We start from the raw sequence: 21,177 nt of genomic DNA, 5'->3' as shown, positions 1-21,177 counted from the left end.
CCAAGGAGGACTGGGCTTCCGAGACCTAGAGTGCTTTAATAAAAGTCTTCTCGCCAAGTAAGGTTGGAGGATAATGGTGCAGCCTGAGTCTTTGATGGCAAAAATGTTCAAATTCAGGTACTTTAGAGATGGAAGTTTCCTGAAAGCGGAGTGTCCTAGATCTGCGTCCAATACTTAGAGGAGCATTGTGTGGGCCAGAGAGAATTTGGAGTTTAAGGGTTTAGTTTAGGTCTGAATAAAAGCATATTTGTTTTGCTTTCTCTTTCTCTCTTATATTTAATGATACATTGTGAAATTACCAAAACAAGGTAGGGTTTAACATAGACACTTAAGAAAATCTTAAGGGTAATCTTGATAATTTTTTCTTAGCTATATAAAAATAAAAATAAAGTCTTCTCAACCCCTCAATGTAAATCTATATTACCTTTTAACCTAAAGTATTTTGTTTCGTTTATTTAAACCGATTTAATTCAACTAATCGTAACTTTTATTTTCAATTTGATTCTACCGTTTAAATCCCAATCATATATATCCTTATTTATATTTTAATTTAATAATAATTAAACATGATATGTAATTTATATTGAATACTAAATGATACTAGGACACGGTTATGATAGATGTGGTATGTATAATTAAATAAATTTTGAAAAAATGGATAAATATACAACGAATTTATTAAATTTGGACAGATTTAAAACTTCTAGTAGGTTTGGATATATTTATAAAAAGTCAAAAAAAATTACTCTGACACCATTTGACATGGAATTAATGATAAAAAAAATATATCAATAATATAAGAGTGACGTTCTTTTTAGAATATCAAAAAGTATAAAAATGACAGAAGGAGTATTATAAATATAACACGTACAATATATAGATGAATACTAAAAAAACATTTAAAGTGAACTTTAATATAGATATACAATGATAACCAATTGTTACGACTTGGTACACGAATCATTAACAAATGCATTTTTGAACTTTTAATTACTGATATAAATGAGATTTAAGGCGAGGATTGATGTGAACTTCAAGTGGCGTTGCTCTAAGGTTAGTCAGCCCAGGACTTTCGGTCATATCGATCGGTTCACTCGTCGGCGATGAAAAATCAAATCCATGAAGTAACGCAACTAACGTCAATTGCACAACCTGAAGTGCAAAAGAAATTCCAGGGCACATTCGTCTCCCACTGCCAAATGGTATTAACTCAAAATGTTGACCTCTCACATCAAAATCTTGATGACTCGTAACAAATCTCTCCGGTTGAAATTCAAAAGGATTCGACCAGTTTTTCGGGTCGCGATGAATCTTCCAAACATTGGTAAGTAGTCTCGTGCCTCGTGGGACATGGTAACCAGCTACGGTGCAGTCCTCTATGGACTCATGTGGAACTAAAAGAGGTGCAGGGGGGTATAAACGCAGTGTTTCTTTAACTATTGCGTTTAAATAAACCAAATTGTTAGTATCAGTTTCACGTACTTGTCTTTCCAGGCCGATGTAATTATCTATTTCATGTTGAACTTTACTGAGGATATGAGGGTTGTTCACTAATAATGACAAAGCCCACATTAAAGGAATTGATGTTGTGTCTGCTGCTGCCAAAATAAGATTCTGAAAAAAAATCATGTTGGGCTTGATTTCTATGACTAATAGAATATTTATATTTAATATCGTTTCATTACTAAATTAATTTATAGAATAATGCATATAAATGCTATGAATAATTACTAATACTCATATGAGATTAGAGCATAATTATTATTATTTCTTAATTTTTAAGAACTTGTTTCTTTTAATGTTTGATTAAATTTACTATTGTCAAATGATTTGATCGTTAAATATAACTTCAGATGTGTCCCTAAAATTATTTTTTACTCCAAGTCACTGAATTTACTTGTTATTACAGAAAGGTAACTAAATTTCATTTTGTTACAAAAAAGTCACTAAGCTATACCTTTTGTTACAACGAGATGTCACTCATAGAAAACGCACCGTTTTGACACTAAAATACACCGTTTTTGCTTACGTGGCAAGCCGGAATTACAAATAGGAGTATAAGTCGGTGACCTTTTTATAGTTCACGATAAGTTTAGTGACCTTTTTGTAATAAATTAATTTGACCAAATCCGCCGTAATGACCTCCCGTTGTGATAAAAGGTATAACTCAGTGACTTTTTTGTAACAAAATGAAGTTTAGTAACCTTTCTATAATAACAGATAAGTCCAGTGATCTAACGTGTTTAATATCCCCATAAATCATGATATATGTATAACTATTTTTATTTTATTTATAATAAATAAAAATACATTTTTCATACTAAAATTTAAAGAAAGACATAATTTCATATAATTATTTGGTGTAAAATCAAGTGATAAAAATATATCAATTTTTCAAATTTTTAAATCAAGAAATTATAAATTTGATTAATTTTTTATAATTGAACTTAGTTATGAAATAGTTTGAACTTACTTAAAAAGATATCAACAAAACAAACTTTTAACATTTTAATTTTATAGCGATTTAATTTTAACATATAAAATTTTATAAAACAATTCCAACTTTTTCTTTTTTTCAATTTGTAACCCATTTTTGATTTCCGAACTTTTTTTGGACTGCCAAATATTAACATTTAAACATTATAGCAATCTAATTTTTCCATCGCTTATGAGTGAAAGATTACTTTTTATCACACTAAGAGCATCTTCAAACGACTCTTTAAAACAGTAAAACTCTCTAATTTAAAGAGTTTATTTATAAATTTAAAGTCCAATAGACTCTCTATGGATGATGCTGCGTTTTATGGCTGTTGTTGCTTTTGATTGTCATTCTGCATTAATAGTACGATTTATTGATGATTATCTTTTGGTTTATTCCTTAATCGATGCGGTCAGTCCCAAATAGTAGAATGATGCGAGTTTGTACAAGCTGAAGTTTTGAAATTTGGATTAGTTGTTCTAATACCATGGTCTGATTTCGTTAGAAAAGTTTTGCTAACTCCATCTAATATATATGTCATTATTCATTCCTTTTTTGCTGTAATGTTGGATTTGAATTCTCCTGCTTATCAACTATTTGAAGAAGATATATAAAATATATTTATTATTTTCTAAAAAAGTACCAAATCTATTCAAAAATAATTACAAAGTATACACAAAATATACATAGAATATATTTATTTTTTTATAAAGTATACACAAATTATACTTATTATTTTCTAAAAAAAAGTACAAAATCTATTCAAAAATATATCAAAATTAATTATTTTAAAATTAAAAAATATACACAAAATATATTTATTATTTTAAAATTTAAAGTATATAAAATATATTTATTATTTTAAAATTACAAAGTATACACAATAAATTCACATAGTATATTTATTATTTTAAATTTAAAAAATATACACAAAGCATACACGAAGAATACACAAGGTGTACTTATTATTTTAAAATAAAAAAGCATACACGAAATATACACAAAATATACTTATTATTTTTTTAAAAAAAATATACACAAATATACTTATTATTTTAAAATAAAAAAGTGTATACAAAATATACATAAGGTATACTTATTATTTTAAAATTTAAAAGTATATACAAAAATATACACAAAATATATTATTATTATTTATTTCCAACAAAATTCTTGTGCCATAGGATTCAACTTAAACAAATTACATATATGAAACTATTGTATACTAATTATATCAAAATTAATTATTTTAAACTTATAAAGTATACAGAAAGTATATTAATTATTATTTTTTTAAAAAAAAATATACTTAATAGTATATAAAATTTTAGATGATTATAGTGTCTTAGCATACTTTTTGTATGTTTTATGTTTACTGTAATTACATAATCTGTGATTGATTGATTATAGTTGACATTTAAACAACAAAAAGTACAATCTTATATTTTTTTTCTAATGTTTACAGTTTTATTATATATTTTATGTATATTTTGTGTATTCTTTTAAATATTAAAATTCTCTATTGGAACAATCTTAGGTACAACGTCGTTGTATACTTTTTGTATATTTGTTGTATATTGGTACATCTTGCGTTGCTTTTATTACTATTTTCAATGTTTTTGTATACCTTATGTATATTTTTTGTATACTTGCTATGTTTTTTTTTCTTAATGATAAAAAATAGAATCAATAGCAGTTATCATCCATTATAATGGAAAAATCAGACTTTTTTTCCACCTTACGGAAAACTTGCTTCAGGAAGACCTAAAAAAAAGATACAAGGCATTATGGGGAAAAAAAAACTTTCGGTTACTTTTAAATTACAAAGTATACATAAAATATATTTTTTATTTTTTATACACAAAGTATATTTTATTATTTCCTAAAAAAAGTACCAAATTTATTCAAAAATAATTACAAAATATACACAAAATATACATAGAATATATTTTTTATTTCTTAAAAACTAAAAGTATACTAAATATTTAAAATTTTATATTAAAATTAATTATTTTAATTTATTAAAAAATATACAAAATATATACAAAAAATATATTAAAAATAAGTATTTTAATATATTTAATATATAATAAAAAATATTAAAAGAAATTATTTTAGTGTATAGAAAAGTATACCAAAATACATTAATGTTTTAAAAAGTATACAAAAAATATATAATAAATAAATTAAAATAATTTCTTTAATGTATTAAACTCCAAACTTGATATAACCCTTTCTTCTGCTTGGAAAATTTACTAGTTTTAATTAATAAAATAATTGAAATAAAAACAAGCAAAGTACAAAAATCTAGCTAAACAAATGTGTTGAAAAGCCTGAAATCGCGAAAAAAAAATATATAAAAATAATAAAATCATGTTTTGAAAAATTGACATGATTTTGCAACTCAATTCAATTCTTATGCATCACTCTTACTAAAGAAAGGCTTATGATAGTTGATTAGAATCATCATCACTGGATCATTTAATTTCTAATCCAGATTGAAAAACAATAAAGCATAAATAGGCAACAAAGCCTGTAAGAGCGGTAATAGTCCACCACGTGTAAATAATATAAAATAGGGGTAGAACGGTAAATAAAACTTTCGGTGGAGATTCTTACCCTTATGGGACCACGAAAATAGTCCACCACGTGTTTGTTGCAACTAAAGTAGCCCATCACGTGTTTGTGGCAAACACCAAACTTTTATTGCAATTAATAATTTATATACGTAATTTTGTTATTATTTTACAAAAATAAGTGCTACACCTAATTTCCTCTAAAATTTAAAATAGAGAGTTGGTTTAACTCTCTACATATGAAGAGCCAATTTCACTTTCTATTCCATTAGAGCATCCACAATGCAATACTAAATTGCCATTTAAAATCAGTTTCCAATGCGATGCTATACTCGGTGTCAAATTTAGCATATGTTATATCATGTCTTAAATTTAGCATCCACTATAGCAATATATATGTTAAACTTCAACAACCAATCAAAATTCATTGTTAATTATAATTTTTTACTATTATTTCTTTTTATATTATTTATTTTAATTTCATTATTTATTTTAAATTTTAATTTTTTTTATTTTTATAATTTTGATTAATTAAAAAAAATAGACCACACGCCAATATATTAAATGATTTATAAAATAATTTATTTTTATATAATCCATCGATTATCTTAATAATTTTTTTAAAAAGATTTTTATTATTATATTAATTTAAAAATAAAATTTATATTAAAATTATTTATAAAACATATAATTGAATTGTTTTTTTTTTCAAAAAGTTGATATATATTTATTATAGTAAATAATTATAACATTTTTTTAGTATTTTGCATTGAAAATAAAATTAGAATTTTATACTAAATATAGTATTTTGTTATTTTTTCATGTTAAATTTAGCATAAAAAATGACACTGTATTGTGGATGCTCTTATCATTACTAATATTTTGATTTTCAAAATAAGATTGACATGATTTACTTTCCAACAATCGGGCTTTAAAAAAAAAATCAACTCCACTCTTACAAATAACTGGTATCGCACAGAAACAAATATACTCACAGCTATAATAATTTTCTCACCTACAACAATTTTATTTAACTCTTCGACTCAAATTTGAGAACTATATATAGCAAATATTATGCATCCTTCACAGCAAAGTGAAATTCATGCCTAGTGGGTGAATGGTTTTATTTGTTATTGCCGGTGGCTGCAATTTAAGGTATCAATCATAAAAAAAGCTTTTAATTTTTACTAGACAATAGTTCATACCTGAAATATACAGGACTCGTACATCATTTTTATCATAGTAAGTGAAATTTCATTTTCAATAACATTCACTCATTTTTAATAAGAACCCGAACCCAAAGTTGTTTGATGTTTACGCATTATACAGGTGCTAATTCATTTTTACCGAAATAAATGAATTTAATTGAAAAAGGTCAAATTAAATTATTAGAATTTAAAGAGTCCATTGGATTTCATTTATAATTTTTACTCTTTCATTTTAAAGATACTCTTTATTTTATCAAAGATGCTCTTTAAAATAAAGAGTATCTTTGGAGATGCTCTGAGCGTCTAAATTTGCTTAATAATTTAGATTATTCAAAAATCTTTCAATTGAAACGATGGCTTATATATTTCTAAAAATATATTTAATGGAGAATTAATTAAAATTTAAACTTACCAGGCATGTGGCTTTGTTAATTGTATCAGAATGGCGACCAAGTGTTGCTTCTGCTTCCTGGTCAATAAGATCAAGCATCAGATCCATAAAATCCCCTTCTCTTCGGCCGGAATTCTTTTTCTCTTTGTGCTCTTCCAGCCATTGTTGAGCAACAATGTCCAGTTTTTTTGCAGTCTCCCTCATAGCCTTTTCATGGCCACCAATATCCAACCACCTCAGAAATGGCACCGCGTCGGCCGCCGCGAACATTCCGGCCAAATGAAAGAAATCCCTCAGCGCTTGTTTCCATTCTTCGTCGCTCCGTTCATTTGTAGTCACATATCCAACAGATTTCCCAACAATAAGTTTGAGAATTACATTTAAAGTTATGTCACCAAACCATCTCTTCATATCCACCAAAACCCTACTCTCTGACGAGCTTTTCTGATCCTTGTCCCATGCTCCGTAGAGCTCTTTCAAAGCGGTTCTCACCTCAGATTCTCGTACATGTCGCTGCATCTCTAGACGGTGGCTAGACAGAAGCTCGAGCGTGGCGATCTTGCGCATTTGACGCCAGTAATGGCCGTATGAACTTAAACCAAACATTGAGCGATCGTAAGCTAAAAGCTCCGTAACTAGAGATTTGGGACGGTTAGCGAAGGCTCTGTCATTACTGGTGAGACATTCTTTAGCAGATTCCCAATTGTTTACGACTAATGTTTTATGTATTCCCATCTTGATAGTGAAGACTGGACCATATTTGTCGGCCATGTTTCCCAGTGTGATGTGCGGCAGCTCTGGTCCTCCGAGGAGATGAAGATGGCCGAGGAGTGGCCACGCGCCACCAGCTTCTGGAGCTTCTTTCTTTTTCTTAGCTACTAGTAGGGTTCTTGATAGCCAGAGGATAATCAAGACGGCAACAGTAAAGGTGGCTGCAACCATACTGTCTGATGGAAAGGAAAGAAAATTTTCCATTGCGTTTTGGGAAGGCCGCCAGGTCCATCTTTTGGACTATGTATGTATATTTATAATGTTTTTTTGATGATTACAAATTTAAAATTTTATCCAATGAAATTGGGTAATTGATTTCGAAGGTCACTCAACTTTTCAGATATATCAAAATGGTCACTGAACTAAAAAACACTACAAAATAGTCATCATACTACACATTTTCTTACATAGGGAGGTCACTAAGAGAGTTCCGGTCAATTTTATCCCATGTGGCAGTCGGATTTTATTTGGAGTCCATATCACAAGCCACATCATCTAAAAAAAGGTTATTTGCACCCTTCAACTTTACACATAATTTTTAAAATAAAAATTAATTTTTTTTTTTCAGATTTTCACCATCTTCAACCCACCTCCTACCCATCTTCTACATGCTAGCTGTCCAAAAACAACGAATTAAGCCAACAAAGTTTATGTTGCATAGGTGTAGATCATACATGAAACTCATTACTGATTTGAAACTTGAATAACCAATTAATGTCAAATTAAACTCATAAAAAACATTAAAATGTTATGTAGATAAATAAACTCTTACATTTGCACGTCAGTTTCAAAAATGGCGCATTTTCTCTTCACTAGCATTTTCAAGAACCAATATTTTATCCTTTCAATAGCAAAAATAAAATTAAAAATCAGACTTCATATTCATAATTACAGAGCCGAACATGACAGATCCAAAACCCAAGTTCTTGGAGGTTTATAATGTCTTGAAATCGCAACTACTCAATGACTCTGCTTTTGAATTCACTAATGATTACATCTTTTTTCACTCTTTTTTCTTTCAGTTTCTTGTCTCTTCGTTTGTTTTAGAAGCTGGGTAGTCTTCATTTCCATTTAATATTCACTGCTCTTCTCTAATTTGTATGAACTGATCTCTTATAAGTATTTCGGTTCGTCTGGTTCAAACCCAGATAATTCTTTGTCTGGCTTTGGATCCGACTAAAAGATCTTCATGGATTTCGTTTGGATTTGAACCAGACGAAGAGGTGCTTCATCTGGAGGAGCTTAGGCGGCGGTGAACTGTCGCGGAGGTGGGTGGTAGTCGCGAGTTGAGATGGGTAGGAAATAGGTAGAAGATGGTTAGAATGTAAACAAAACTATTAATTTTTATTTTGTAAAATATTTGCAAAGTTGAGGAGTGAATTATGCTTTTTTCAAATGATAATGGCTTGTGATTTGGACTAAAAAAAAATCCGGCTGCCACGTGTGATAAAAGTGACCGGAAATGGGATAGTGACTTCCCTGTGTAAGGAAATGCTTAGTATGATGATTATTTTGTACCGTTTTTTAGTTCAGTGATCATTTTGATATATTTGTAAAGTTGAGTGATCTCCAGAATCAATTACCCAATGAAATTACTGAAAAAATCTCAACCTTTAATATAAGAATTGGGATTCATTCAAGTTTAAAATGAATTTGAGGGGTTATATTCACGATCTACACCGTTCATTGTAAATGAACGGTAATTTTCTTTTATTGTTCATATAAGAAAATTTGAAATAAAATAATTCGTTTTATATTTTAATTTTACATTAAATCAAATACATAAATTAATGGATTTAATATTTATGATGTATTCAAGAAATGATCCAATAAATAAGCATTCAATTATTGTTATATAACAATAAAAAAATTAATATAATTACTTTTGAAAATTTAAAGTGCATTGTAATCAGTGACGAAGCCAGCCCCAAAATTGAGGTAGGGCACAAATTCAATTTGAAAAAAATTAAAATATTGTACCATAAAAAATATAATCAAAATGTATAATTATTAAATTTTTTAAGGTAAAAAAAATGAAAACTAAAAAAACGCATTACAAAATTAAAGAGTTATTGCTTTCTAATTAGAGGCAATTGTATCCTACGAGTCTTCATCTTCTGAAATCTTTGTAAGATGTCCTCATCATCAATACTCTTAAAGATTTTTTTTTCTGTAAAACATACTAGACAATCATTCATGAATTGATTTGCCATCTTACTCCGTAAATCTGTCTTGACGATATTCATAGCTGAAAATACTCTCTCAACTGTTGCAGTCGCAACTGGTAATGTCAATGCCAACCGAATAAGTAGATAAACCAAAGGAAATAAACGGTCTTTTCCCTTCTTAACCATCATTTTAGCAAGACCACCAATATCACGAAGATCACAAAAATCGCTTGTATTTCTAACATCAAAAATATAAGTCTGAATTTGATTTTCAAGAATGATAATATGAGTACTTGAAAAATCTGATGGGTATAGTTCAGCAAGTCGAAGTAACTTAACATGGTCAAAAGCTTCAAATGAGTTTTTTGGATCTAGACATGATATGCATAAAAGCAATTCTGAATTTGACTCTGGAAAACGATTATTCATTTCGATGGAAATTAAATCTATTACCGCATAGAAGACGTCAAAGCAAAAATGATGAAGGTATGTAATTCTGAGCTCTCCTGCTTTCAACCAATACTCTTTAAAACTTCTTTTTTTTCTCCAAATTGTTTTTTAGGAAAATCATGTCCTTTGGGTTGACAAGGACCTTTTAACAAATACTTCATACGAACTTGATCTCTGATACTAGGATCATATGAATTAATAGGTTTACGTTTTCCAGGATCGTGAATAATATCATCAGCATTAAACTCTACTCGTGCTCTTCTTGAATTATCAGTATCCGGAATATTAGAAGATTCTCCGACCGAGGGTCGTGGTCTTTTTATCAAGAATTTATCCATTATCTACAAAATTATAAAATTTCACAAGAATTAGAAAAATAGAAATTATTGCAGCACAACATACACTAGTAAATTCATATTATAATTTTTTATATGATAGTCAAAAATAAATTTAATTGATACTATTAAACATAAATTGAGTTGTTATAGAAGTATATTTGTAAATTTAGATTAAAACTACAAAACATAAATTAAGTTGATCTAAAAGTATTATTGGTATAAATCTAGATTGAAATTATAAAACTAACAGTAAAATTTAAAATTTTGTGAAAGAGTTCCAAAAGTTATAGAAATTGAGGGACTAACAATGATAGTTTACAACATTAACTTTTCCACTATCAAAATTAATTGTTCATTTCATAATGCACAAGTCAGGTTTTGTTGGAAGCAAAAGATATTCATAATTAATAAATAAAAATACCATTTAACAAACATAAATAGCATGTAACAGTTCTTAATATGAACGAAAATTAGATTGGTGATGAGAGTTGTTACCAATCACCAAAAACTAACTAATTATTCTAGACTTTGCTAATTGATTTTAGAATCTAATCTTTTTATTTATTTGAAAGTTCAGTTTATTTTTTTTACAATATTGACGATCTTTAAATAATAGTTTGCTACACACATTAATTAATCATTATGTAAATTAACTTAAATTAAATTTGAATTAACACTACAAATTTATATTAAAAATCTTACCTTCAAACAAACGTCCGGCGAGCGGTGAATTCCTACGAGCGATTCAGAATTTTTCAAACTAATAGAGGAAGATTTAGAAAAAATAACTAATGAGAAACTTAATTAAATTGTTGAGTTATTAATGCACTTAATGTGTATTTATAGAAATTGAATTCACCTTATTTAAAAAAGATTAGGAAATTTAAAGTATGTTTTTGAATAGGAAAGTGTTGAAAATTTTAGAATTGGAATTTAAGTTGAATATGAATTGTTTAATTAAGGAATTTTTTTAATAATTAAATTTAACTATACTCCTAATTTTAATAGTACTAAACGTAAATATTACCAATTAATCTCACTTGCAACGTGGCTAATTTTGTGGCCAAATTTGTTTTGTTTGGGACCCACCAAACAGCCTTCTCACCTTATTATGGTTCATGTTAAAAGGTGGAGGTCAATATCATGGTAAAAAAGTGACAGAATGTTAACAAATGCACATTAGTATTACCTGTAAAAAAAAAAAATTAAGTGAGGTAGGGCCCACTCACCTCCGTCCCTGATTGTAATACACATGTGAAGATTTAATTAGCCGGAAGTATATAAATTAAATTTAAACGTAAATTTAATTTATAAATATTTCTAAAAATGTACCGTAATAATAAACGTTTAAAATTTAAATTTATTAAATAAATGTAAACGAGACTAAATATTAACCTAATTTAGACACATTATTAAAGAACATGTGATCAAATCTAAAGAAAGATTCTAAAATAATTATATATCTATAGAATTAAACCTTTTGAAAATGGACCACCTTATCTTCGATTGATAATATCCACCGACTAGCACATTGGGGAAAAAAATTGAGAAAAAAACAAAATATTCAAAAAGAAAAGTACTTTACTAAAATAATCCGTCACTATATATATATATATATATATATATATATATATATATATATATATATATATATATAAAAATACATCAATCACGTCTCGAAAACTAATATATATTTAAAAGATAATATATATAATTTTATGAGAAAACAACAAAAATGCCAAAAATTGGGCTCCAATTACACTAATTGTCATTTAACTAATTTATTTTCTATTCATGCCACAAAACATCAAGTCCATGCCTCATCTATTACTATGTCCACAATCAATAAAATTACATACCATGAGCTTGATTGATTGGTGAACCAACCCTTTAAAGACTCGAAATTCATGGTAGGTAAGATAAAACATGTGGAATTTAAAGGAGATCAAGAATTTTCCCCAATTTCTAGGGTTTTATCAATTTGCAATTGAAATTGAATTTCTCATGAAGATCGGTATATTACTCAAGTGGCTACTAAGGAAGGGCGGCAGATACAGTAACTTTATCGACACCTGGAAGGAGCCGAAGACGGAGAAACACGCGCAGGAAGAATCAACCGTCGTCTGGGAAATAGCAGTACAGATAGAAACTTTCAACACTAAGGGACGGCAATCATGGAATTGGGAGGCTCAAGATCATAAAGCTGGGGCAATCGGAGGAGAGAAAGGGAAATCATTGCAGTACCTTTACGTGTGCCAGGGATTTTTGTGGTTACCCATATGGACGCTTCACTTCCTACTGAAACTATTCCTCCACCTCTATTTAAAGGAAATGTTCTGGAAACCACAGCACAAAGCCAACCCCGATATCAGTCAACTATCTAAACTTTCAACAGCTACAAATTACCTTACCATGGTCCATTCAAGGAATACCCAACCTCACACAGGTCACGATGAGACTAACAATGATACAACTGGAGCTAGGGCCAACACTCACACTCAGAATGTTCTTGGGACATTCCGGTCAGGCAGGAGTGAGCGGAGAGGGGTATGGATTCGGAACCAGCATCCCATGGAGGAGGGTGCTGCGGCGAACAACACTGGGATGGCTGAGGAGTTGGATGGTACTAGTCAGGATTCGTCAGCAACAAATTCTGACGAGAGCAGATTACAGCAGGAGAAGGACAGACAGAAATCAGCTGCCAAAGGAAAATTGACTACTGAAGTCAGGTCAGCCTCTTATGCTGACATGGTGAGACGAAGGGCTGTCCTTCGTGGGGAGAGCTCTAGAGGCCAAGGCTGGACATCAGCACACAAAGTAATGCAATCAGGGAGAACCACACCGGCACAACAGCCCCTCCAAGATCGGGAGGAAGATAGGAGGGACACGGTTGAGGATATTATACAGCGTACAACTCAGATGAGGCTCACAGAGCCCACCCTGACATTAAAAGCTAAACCTTCCTCGGAGGTAGAATGCAATAGGCTGGCTATGGCGTTGAAGATCATCTCCAAACGGCGGTATAGTGCAGCAGGGGTAGGAGGTATGTTCAGGGATGCAATCCGAATGAGAGGAGACATAACCATTGCAAAATATGGGGAAAATTTGTTCACCCTCCTGCTTACTAACAGAGATGATTTCTCTTACATTTTGGAGGAACGGCCTTGGTTAATGGAGAATCAACTCATGGTAGTGAAGGAATGGCCGGTGGAGGTACCGCTAGAAAGGCTGACCTTTGACACAACGCCCTTTTGGATTCAGGCAAGAGGTCTCCCTCCAAACCACCTCACTGTGGAGAATGCCATGCTGATAGGTAACCTTTTCTATCACTTTATAGATGTGGACATTAACCCCAATGCCCCACTTTGGAGGCGCTTTATGCTTCGTTTCAGGGCTGAGATTGACATAAATGAACCCTTCCTCACTGGGTTTTTCAACCGGGTACAAAACACTACCGATTGGGTCTCCTTCCGCTACGAGAAGATGCCAGACATTTGCTTCTATTGTGGTTTGGCGGGGCATTCAAAAAATTACTGTCATATTTGGGAAAACGATGAGGAAGCGGGTATCCCCTTTTCGGGGTATTTTCAGTATGGTTTGCGTATGCGCGCCACACCACTGCTACACCACCCGGTTCTACATACTCACCAGATAGCTTCTATCAGACTGAGGCAGCAAGCTGACAACAGGCGCCTACAGCTCAGTCCTTCTGATAGAGCAGATTCTATGCCTCAGAATGAAGCAAGAGTGCAAGCGCATGAAGATACAGGATCTACTGATGTTGATTTACATCCAATTCAGACAGGAAATCAATTCCTTAATCCTCTTATCCCCATGGATAGGCACGGGCTAATGCTATCAGATGCAGAATTTTATGCAGCCCTTCAGTACCCGGTTTATACCAACTCTGATCTCCCCCCCATCCCCAGTATTGTGGCCACCGATCCAGTTCCAATTGTCACCATGGGAGAGGCAGTTCAACCAGAGGCAGCTGGACACAATGGTGGGGTGGCAGCCACAGGTTCACCGCGCTTACTGAGAATTCTCCACCCCATCGTTCAACGAAAGTACAGTCATTTGACCAGCACTGATCTTCTATCTGAGGATGAAGAAGTCCAATTGGCAGTAGACCTGATCAAAGCAACAACCAATGTGGAGGAGGGAAACAATGACACCATGACACCGACGGAAAGAGAAGAAATTAGATCCCTGTTGAACGAAATACGATCTAATCCAGAGGCAGTTAAGGAAGGGGCGAAGGGACCAACTGAAGGTACTCCCCAAGTTCATTTGAACATGGGTCCTAACTGGAAAAGAAGAGCGAGGGGACTTCCAAGTGTACCACTTCTAAAAGGCCAAAGTAGTGGCACCCAAGGTCTAATGGGAGAAGGGAAACGGAAGACACCAGACACGGGTTTTGATCTTAACCTTTCCACCAGCCCACAACGAAGGATGGGTAGAGAAATGGAGCATAGTCCTGACAATCACGGAATGGTTACAGCAGAGACCCATCCAGTAGGGGTTCAAGGAGACAGCTTAGTCCCGCAAACAGGACACATCACTGACTTGGGTGAGGAAATCGTGCTGAGGGTGAAAGGGGCCAGTCCTGAAGGGCCCCAGTATAACATATGAGGCTCATCTCCTGGAATTGTCAAGGGTTGGGGAGCACCCTGACAATCCAACATCTGAAGCTCCTGTGCACAGCAAACTCTCCAGAAATTCTGTTTCTCATGGAAACAAAAAACAAGAACAAGACAGTACTGCATAAGACGCAGAAATTGGGCTTCCACAACCAGTTTCTGGTAGAACCAAGAGGGTCTGCAGGTGGTTTGGCTATTTTGTGGACTGAGAATTGTAGGATTGCAGTCCAGTACCATGGGGCCTATTTTGTGATCTGTGTTGTAACTACCCCCCATGGTATCTCTTTTGATGCTTGTTTTTGTCATTTTAGTTCAGTTTCAGCAATTCGTAGGAATCAATTTAGAGAATTGCTGCTGTTAAAACCTCTCCTTTCCAAGGAGTTTGTATTTTGTGGGGATTTTAATGATATACTTTGCCCATCTGAAAAAGAAGGGGGCCTTCCCTATCTCCCTCTTCATCACTCCAATTTTCATGACTTCATCTTTGAGCTTCAAGGAATTGACTTAAAATTTGTAGGGTCCCCGTTTACTTGGTGTAACCGTAGAAACTTTCCAGACACAGTTAGAGAAAGGCTTGATAGGGTCCTTGTTTCCTCTGAATGGCTGAATACGTTTCCTGCAGCCCTGGTGGAACACTTAGCTGATGTGGGTTCTGATCATAAACCACTCCTGTTGCACTTGACCGTAGCTAAGGCCAAGCATCATAGAAGATTTCACTTTGATAAACGGTGGGCAGAAAAGAATGAGATTACGGAAATCATTTTACATGCATGGCAAAAGGATGTAAGAGGGTCGAAGATGTTCAGAATCCACTGTAAACTGAAGGGGATAAGACAAGCTATCACTAGATGGAGTAGAGGCACCACCACGAACTCCAAAGCTAAGATCAAACATATTACTCAGAGAATGAATGCAGAGAAAACAAAGGTCATGCCTCTAATCAACTGGAATTTGGTTAGAAGTCTGGAAAAAGACTTGGCTCGGGCAACGTTAGAAGAGGAAGTGTTCTGGGCCCAGAAAGCTAGACAAGACTGGCTTAGGAGTGGGGATCAAAACACAAAGTTCTTCCATGCGAAAACCAAGCAAAGGCAACGCAGGAATGCAATCACAGGGATATCAGATTCCAGTGATAGATGGAGAACCACGCCAGGGGAAATCTCCACCACTATCTGTGCTTACTTTAAAGAGATTTTCTCTAGTAGTAACCCGACTGGCATAGACAGGGTCTTTGCAGACTTTCCCAATAAAGTCACGACAGCAATGAATGATCAACTCACTAGCCAGGTTACCGCACAGGAAGTGTGTGAGGCAGTTTACTCGATTAATCCGTCCAAAGCTCCAGGCAGTGATGGATTCACCGGTTTCTTTTTTCACCATTACTGGAGGATAATAGGACCGGATATTTCTGATTCGATCATCGAATTCTTTAATGGTGCCAGAATGCTGCGAAGCCTCAACCACACCCTTATAGCTCTAATTCCTAAAGATAAAGCTCCTAGGAAGGTAACCGACTATAGACCCATAAGTCTGTGCTCGGTTTACTATAAAATTATATCGAAAGTGATAACAACAAGACTTCAGAAAATCCTCCCCCAGCTCATTGACAAGACTCAGAATGGCTTTATTCAGGGGCGGTCAATCTCTGATAACATTCTTATCGCCCATGAAATGATGCACTTCCTCAAGACAAAAAAGAGTGGTAAATCAAAATATTTAGCTATGAAACTGGACATTAGCAAAGCATATGATAGAGTAGAATGGGCATATGTGTTGGGTTGTCTCCGGGCTTGGGGGTTTTCAGCAACATTTATTAATTGGATTCATCAGTGTATCTCTACAACATCTTTTTCAGTACTCCTTAATGGAGCAGCTCAGAATTACTTCTGCCCAACTAGAGGTCTCAGGCAAGGGGACCCTCTATCTCCTTTGTTATTTGTGCTATGTGCAGAAGGACTTTCTCATCTGATCCAAAGGGCGATTGCTAGTAACGCTTTACGGGGAATTCAATTGACTCGACACTGCCCAAGCATCTCACACCTCTTCTTCGCTGATGATTCGTTAATTTTTGCCCAGATAACACCGACAACATCATCAGTGGTTAAACACATCATTCAGAGTTATGGCCAAGCTAGTGGACAGATCATTAATCTGACCAAGTCTTCTGTCAGCTTCAGCAGGAACACACCAGAATCGCTAGCCAACCAAATTATGCAGGAATTAAATCTTAGCTTAATGCTCCCCTCAGATAAATACTTAGGTCTTCCGGTTCAAGTTCTTAGCTCCAAGAACGTGACCTTTGCAGGGCTTTTATCTATTCTTCAAAGCAAACTAAGTGGATGGAAAGAGAAATTTCTTTCTCAAGGGGGTAAGGAAGTTCTGATCAAGGCTGTTCTTATGGCTATACCCGTGTATGCCATGATGTGCTTTCTACTTCCTAAATCTTTAAACAACAGAATCAATCGCTTAATTTCCAAATTTTGGTGGGGTGAGCACAATGAAGACAGGAAAATTGCTTGGGTTGCTTGGGCCAAGATGTGTAGAAGCAAATGGCAAGGGGGTCTGGGCATTAGGGATCTGGATGCCTTCAATAGAGCGCTTCTTGCAAAACAATGTTGGAGAATTATGCAAAACCCAGATAGTGTGTTGTTCCAGCTGTGGAAGGGCCGTTATTTCCGAAACGGGAATGTACTGGATGCTACTCGCGGTTACAACCCCTCCTGGGGATGGCAGAGCATGCTGAAGGGCAGAGCCCTCCTCCAGAAAGGACTGCGTTGGCAGTGCAACAGTGGAACTAGAATAAGGATTCTTCAGGATGCCTGGCTTCCAGGGAAAGGTAATTATCTTGTCCAGTTGAAAACTGCTATTCTGCACAGTGAGGTGCCCAGCTTGGTTTGCGATCTTATGGACTCTTCGGGGAGCCAATGGAATAGAGAACTAGTATCTCGCCTTTTCATTGAGCAGGATGCCCAGGACATTTTAGCCATCCCCATCCCTTATAGTCATGTCGCAGATAGATTAGTATGGGATTTCACTAGGGACGGTTCGTACACGGTGAAATCTGGGTATTACCAAGAGTTGGGGCAGGATGACAATGGTGCTCATTATCCTGGGTCTGTTCCGGTGATGAAGAAGAGTGAGTGGAAAATCCTTTGGAAGATCCAAATCCCTAATAAAATCAGAATCTTTCTTTGGAAGCTGTTTCATAAAGGAATCCCGGTAGCGGAGAACCTAAACTTTCGGGTAAAAACAACCCTTTTGTGTCCTCATGGCCAAGAAAGGGAGACCATCACCCACATGCTCTTTCACTGTGAGTTCGCGCGCAGAGTTTGGTTTTTATCAGACCTGCACATCCATTCGGAACATATCCAACATCATTTGTTCGAGGTAATTTGGTCCAACTTTATAGCCAGTTTACCAAGCCATGAAGATAGAGAGAGATTCCTCGCTATTTTTTCTTTCTATGCCTGGTCCATATGGAAAGCAAGAAACTCTAAAATCTTCAAGGATAATCCGTGGTCCATAGAGGAAACAGTCTCCTTCGCGAGGCAGGCAAAACACGAGTTCGATACTGCTATCAATGTTCAACCTCATACAGGTCTGCCAAACGCAACCAGAAGTACCCGCTCAAGGGGTAGTCCAACTACGCGGATTGGTTTATCCAGAGAGACGATTATTATTCAATATGATGGGGGAATCTGCAAGGAACTCAAAGCTGGGTCTGTAGCAGGGACAGCCTTTAGCGGGGAAGGGGCACATTTAGGGTCTTTTGCCCGTAGCTTTAGGGGTATATGGGACCCAGGAATTGTGGAATTCCTGGCACTTCGAGAAGCAGTGTGCTGGGCAAAGAATAACGGATGGTCTAATGTGATTTTTGAAGGGGATGCCATTCAGGTCTCCAAATCAATTAACACCGGCTTATGCCAGTTAAGTGATGCTTGGGGACTCTGCCAGGATATATGGCTACAGTCTAACTCCTTCGATTACAAGGCCTTCAGGTGGATTAAGAGAGGTGCCAATAAGGAAGCTCACCGGTTAGTCCAGTTGGAAAAAGGGGAGCTGCGTCGCCTCACCCTTATGAATGTGATATCCTAAGTGCGGTATCGTTTATTTATTTAGCTTTCTTCTAAGCTAAGGAAAAAAAAAAAAAAAAACATCAAAACTTTATATTCATGTCATCCCAATAAGAAAAAGACACATAGTCCCTTTTTCTCTTTCACACGTGATCCATTTTTCTCTCTCATGTGTCGCTTCCTCTCTCTTTCTCTTAATTATCACGTGGTCCCCCCTCTTTTTCTCTCTCTTTTTTATCCTTTTCTTTCTCATGTGTTTCTTTTTCTCTCTTTCTCTCTCACTCCCTTGCCACGTGGTCCCCCTTTCTCATACACACACACACATCATATGTCTAAATAATTGTCTTAATACATAGTTTGACCCCTGAACTTGTACCCTTTTACCCATCTAACCTCTAAACTTAACATCTCACCTATCGAACCTCTGAACTTGTTAAATAATCCGATTTGACCCCTGAACTTGATAAATATGTAAATATTGAACCCTTCGTGTCCACCTATCACTTGAAACATTCTAGAAGAAATTGTGTACGGAGGGGTTCAATGTTTACGTATTTATCAAGTTCGGGGGTCAAATCGGGTTATTTAACAAGTTCAGGGTTCGATAGGTGAGATGTTAAGTTTGGGGGTTAGATGGGTAAAAGGGTACAAGTTCAGGGGTCAAACTATGTATTAAGCCCTAAATAATTCATTTATATAACATAAATTTTAAAAACAATATTACTTTTAATTTTAAAAACTTAAATTTATTAAATTTAAAAAAAATACATAAATACACAAATAATACAATTTTTATAAATTATTTAATTTTTATGCCATGTATAATTATATATTATGATGTATCTATTATGTATAAATATATATCATGATGTATCTATAAAGCACATTTTAAAAATGTATCTATCATGTATAAAATATGTATCAAAAAATGTATAAATATAAAAATGAATCTATCGAATTAGTCGTTTGATTCAATTAAATCGATAAAAATTAAAAATAAAAATTAAAAAATTTAATTAATTCGGTTAATTAAACGCCAATTTAGTACATGTAATTCACTTTCTCGATCAAAAGATTTTGAAAAAGATAAATTAATCCACCTACGCGTCTTTTAACAATTTTTTTTTGAATAATAAATTAATAATTATCTGATATACCTGAGATGTATCGAAAATGAATCAAATATGTATCGAAAATGATCAAATATGTATCGGAAATGTATCAAATATGTATCGGAAATATATCAAATATATATATATATAAACAAGAAACAATATTTTGAACGATCAAATATATATCAAATATGTATCGGAGATGCATCAAATATGTAACGGGAATGTATCGAGGATGTATCAAATATGTATCGGAAATATATGTTTCAAAAATGTATCAAATATGTATCAGAGTTGTATCAAATATATCTCCATCATTTTTGTAATTTTTTTTTTCTAATATCTTGAATATTTTTTAATTTTTTGACAGTATTTGTATAAATATTTTTCCGAATAGTTATAAAAAGCTTCTATTCAATAATAAATGGAAAAAAAAATATAATAAAAACATATAAAAAGCATAATTTTAAAGTTTTTTAATTTTTAAATTAATTGACATGTCTTCTCCAACCTCCAGCTACCTCCACCACAACCACCACCCAATATCATGACTAAATAGTTAAATTATACTCTATAATTGAAAATTTTAACTCATTAGAATGAACAATTAACTTTATACACAAAAGCTAACATTAAGAAAAAATAATAATTTCAGAATACTTCACCATCTTCTCATTCTTCTCTTTTAACTCTTGTACATCCTGTCAAATCTTTTTTCTTCAACAATTAAAAGCAGAAACATTTCTGGTACAATACACCTACCAAAAACAATTGGTTGGGGCTTAAAAAGACTCCACTATTTCTTTCATGCCAATGGCTTGAGAGGACTCCACTATTTTTTCACAATAAAAATTTTGTAGCTACTGGTATGGACACTTTTTATTTCTTAATAGATTTTTTTGATAATGGGTGGTTTGGAGGGAATGGTGGGTTCATCAGATAATAATAAAAGTAGCACTACTAGTTTAGGTGCA

General features: G+C 33.5%; 2 protein-coding genes across 2 annotated transcripts; one reads left to right on the top strand and one right to left on the bottom strand.

The window, feature by feature from the left end:
- Window positions 1-830: 830 nt before the first annotated feature.
- On the bottom strand, window positions 831-7,665 carry LOC126686859 (cytochrome P450 CYP82D47-like). The gene is made up of 2 exons (XM_050381131.2): window positions 6,676-7,665; window positions 831-1,614 (listed from the first exon to the last, which is right to left on the bottom strand). Exons 1-2 carry the CDS (start codon window positions 7,627-7,629, stop codon window positions 991-993), a joined length of 1,578 nt encoding a protein of 525 aa, XP_050237088.1. The 5' UTR covers window positions 7,630-7,665; the 3' UTR covers window positions 831-990.
- Window positions 7,666-15,009: 7,344 nt separating this feature from the next.
- LOC126687449 (uncharacterized) lies at window positions 15,010-19,113 on the top strand. The gene has a single exon (XM_050382010.1). The coding sequence runs from the start codon at window positions 15,010-15,012 to the stop codon at window positions 19,111-19,113; it is 4,104 nt and encodes a 1,367-aa protein (XP_050237967.1).
- The last annotated feature ends 2,064 nt before the right edge of the window (window positions 19,114-21,177 follow it).

The sequence above is a fragment of the Mercurialis annua genome, linkage group LG6 (assembly GCF_937616625.2).
Source record: "Mercurialis annua linkage group LG6, ddMerAnnu1.2, whole genome shotgun sequence".
Lineage (NCBI taxonomy): Eukaryota > Viridiplantae > Streptophyta > Magnoliopsida > Malpighiales > Euphorbiaceae > Mercurialis > Mercurialis annua.
Note: the sequence above shows the minus strand (reverse complement) of the source record. Positions and strands in the feature narration are given on the sequence as shown.

Coding starts and splice junctions, on each gene's coding strand:
- LOC126686859 (XM_050381131.2), bottom strand. CDS start 7,629: ATGGAAAATTTTCTTTCCTTTCCATCAGACAGTATGGTTGCAGCCACC. Junction 1,615..6,675: donor TTAACAAAGCCACATGCCTG/GTAAGTTTAAAT, acceptor ATTTTTTTTCAG/AATCTTATTTTGGCAGCAGC.
- LOC126687449 (XM_050382010.1), top strand. CDS start 15,010: ATGAGGCTCATCTCCTGGAATTGTCAAGGGTTGGGGAGCACCCTGACA.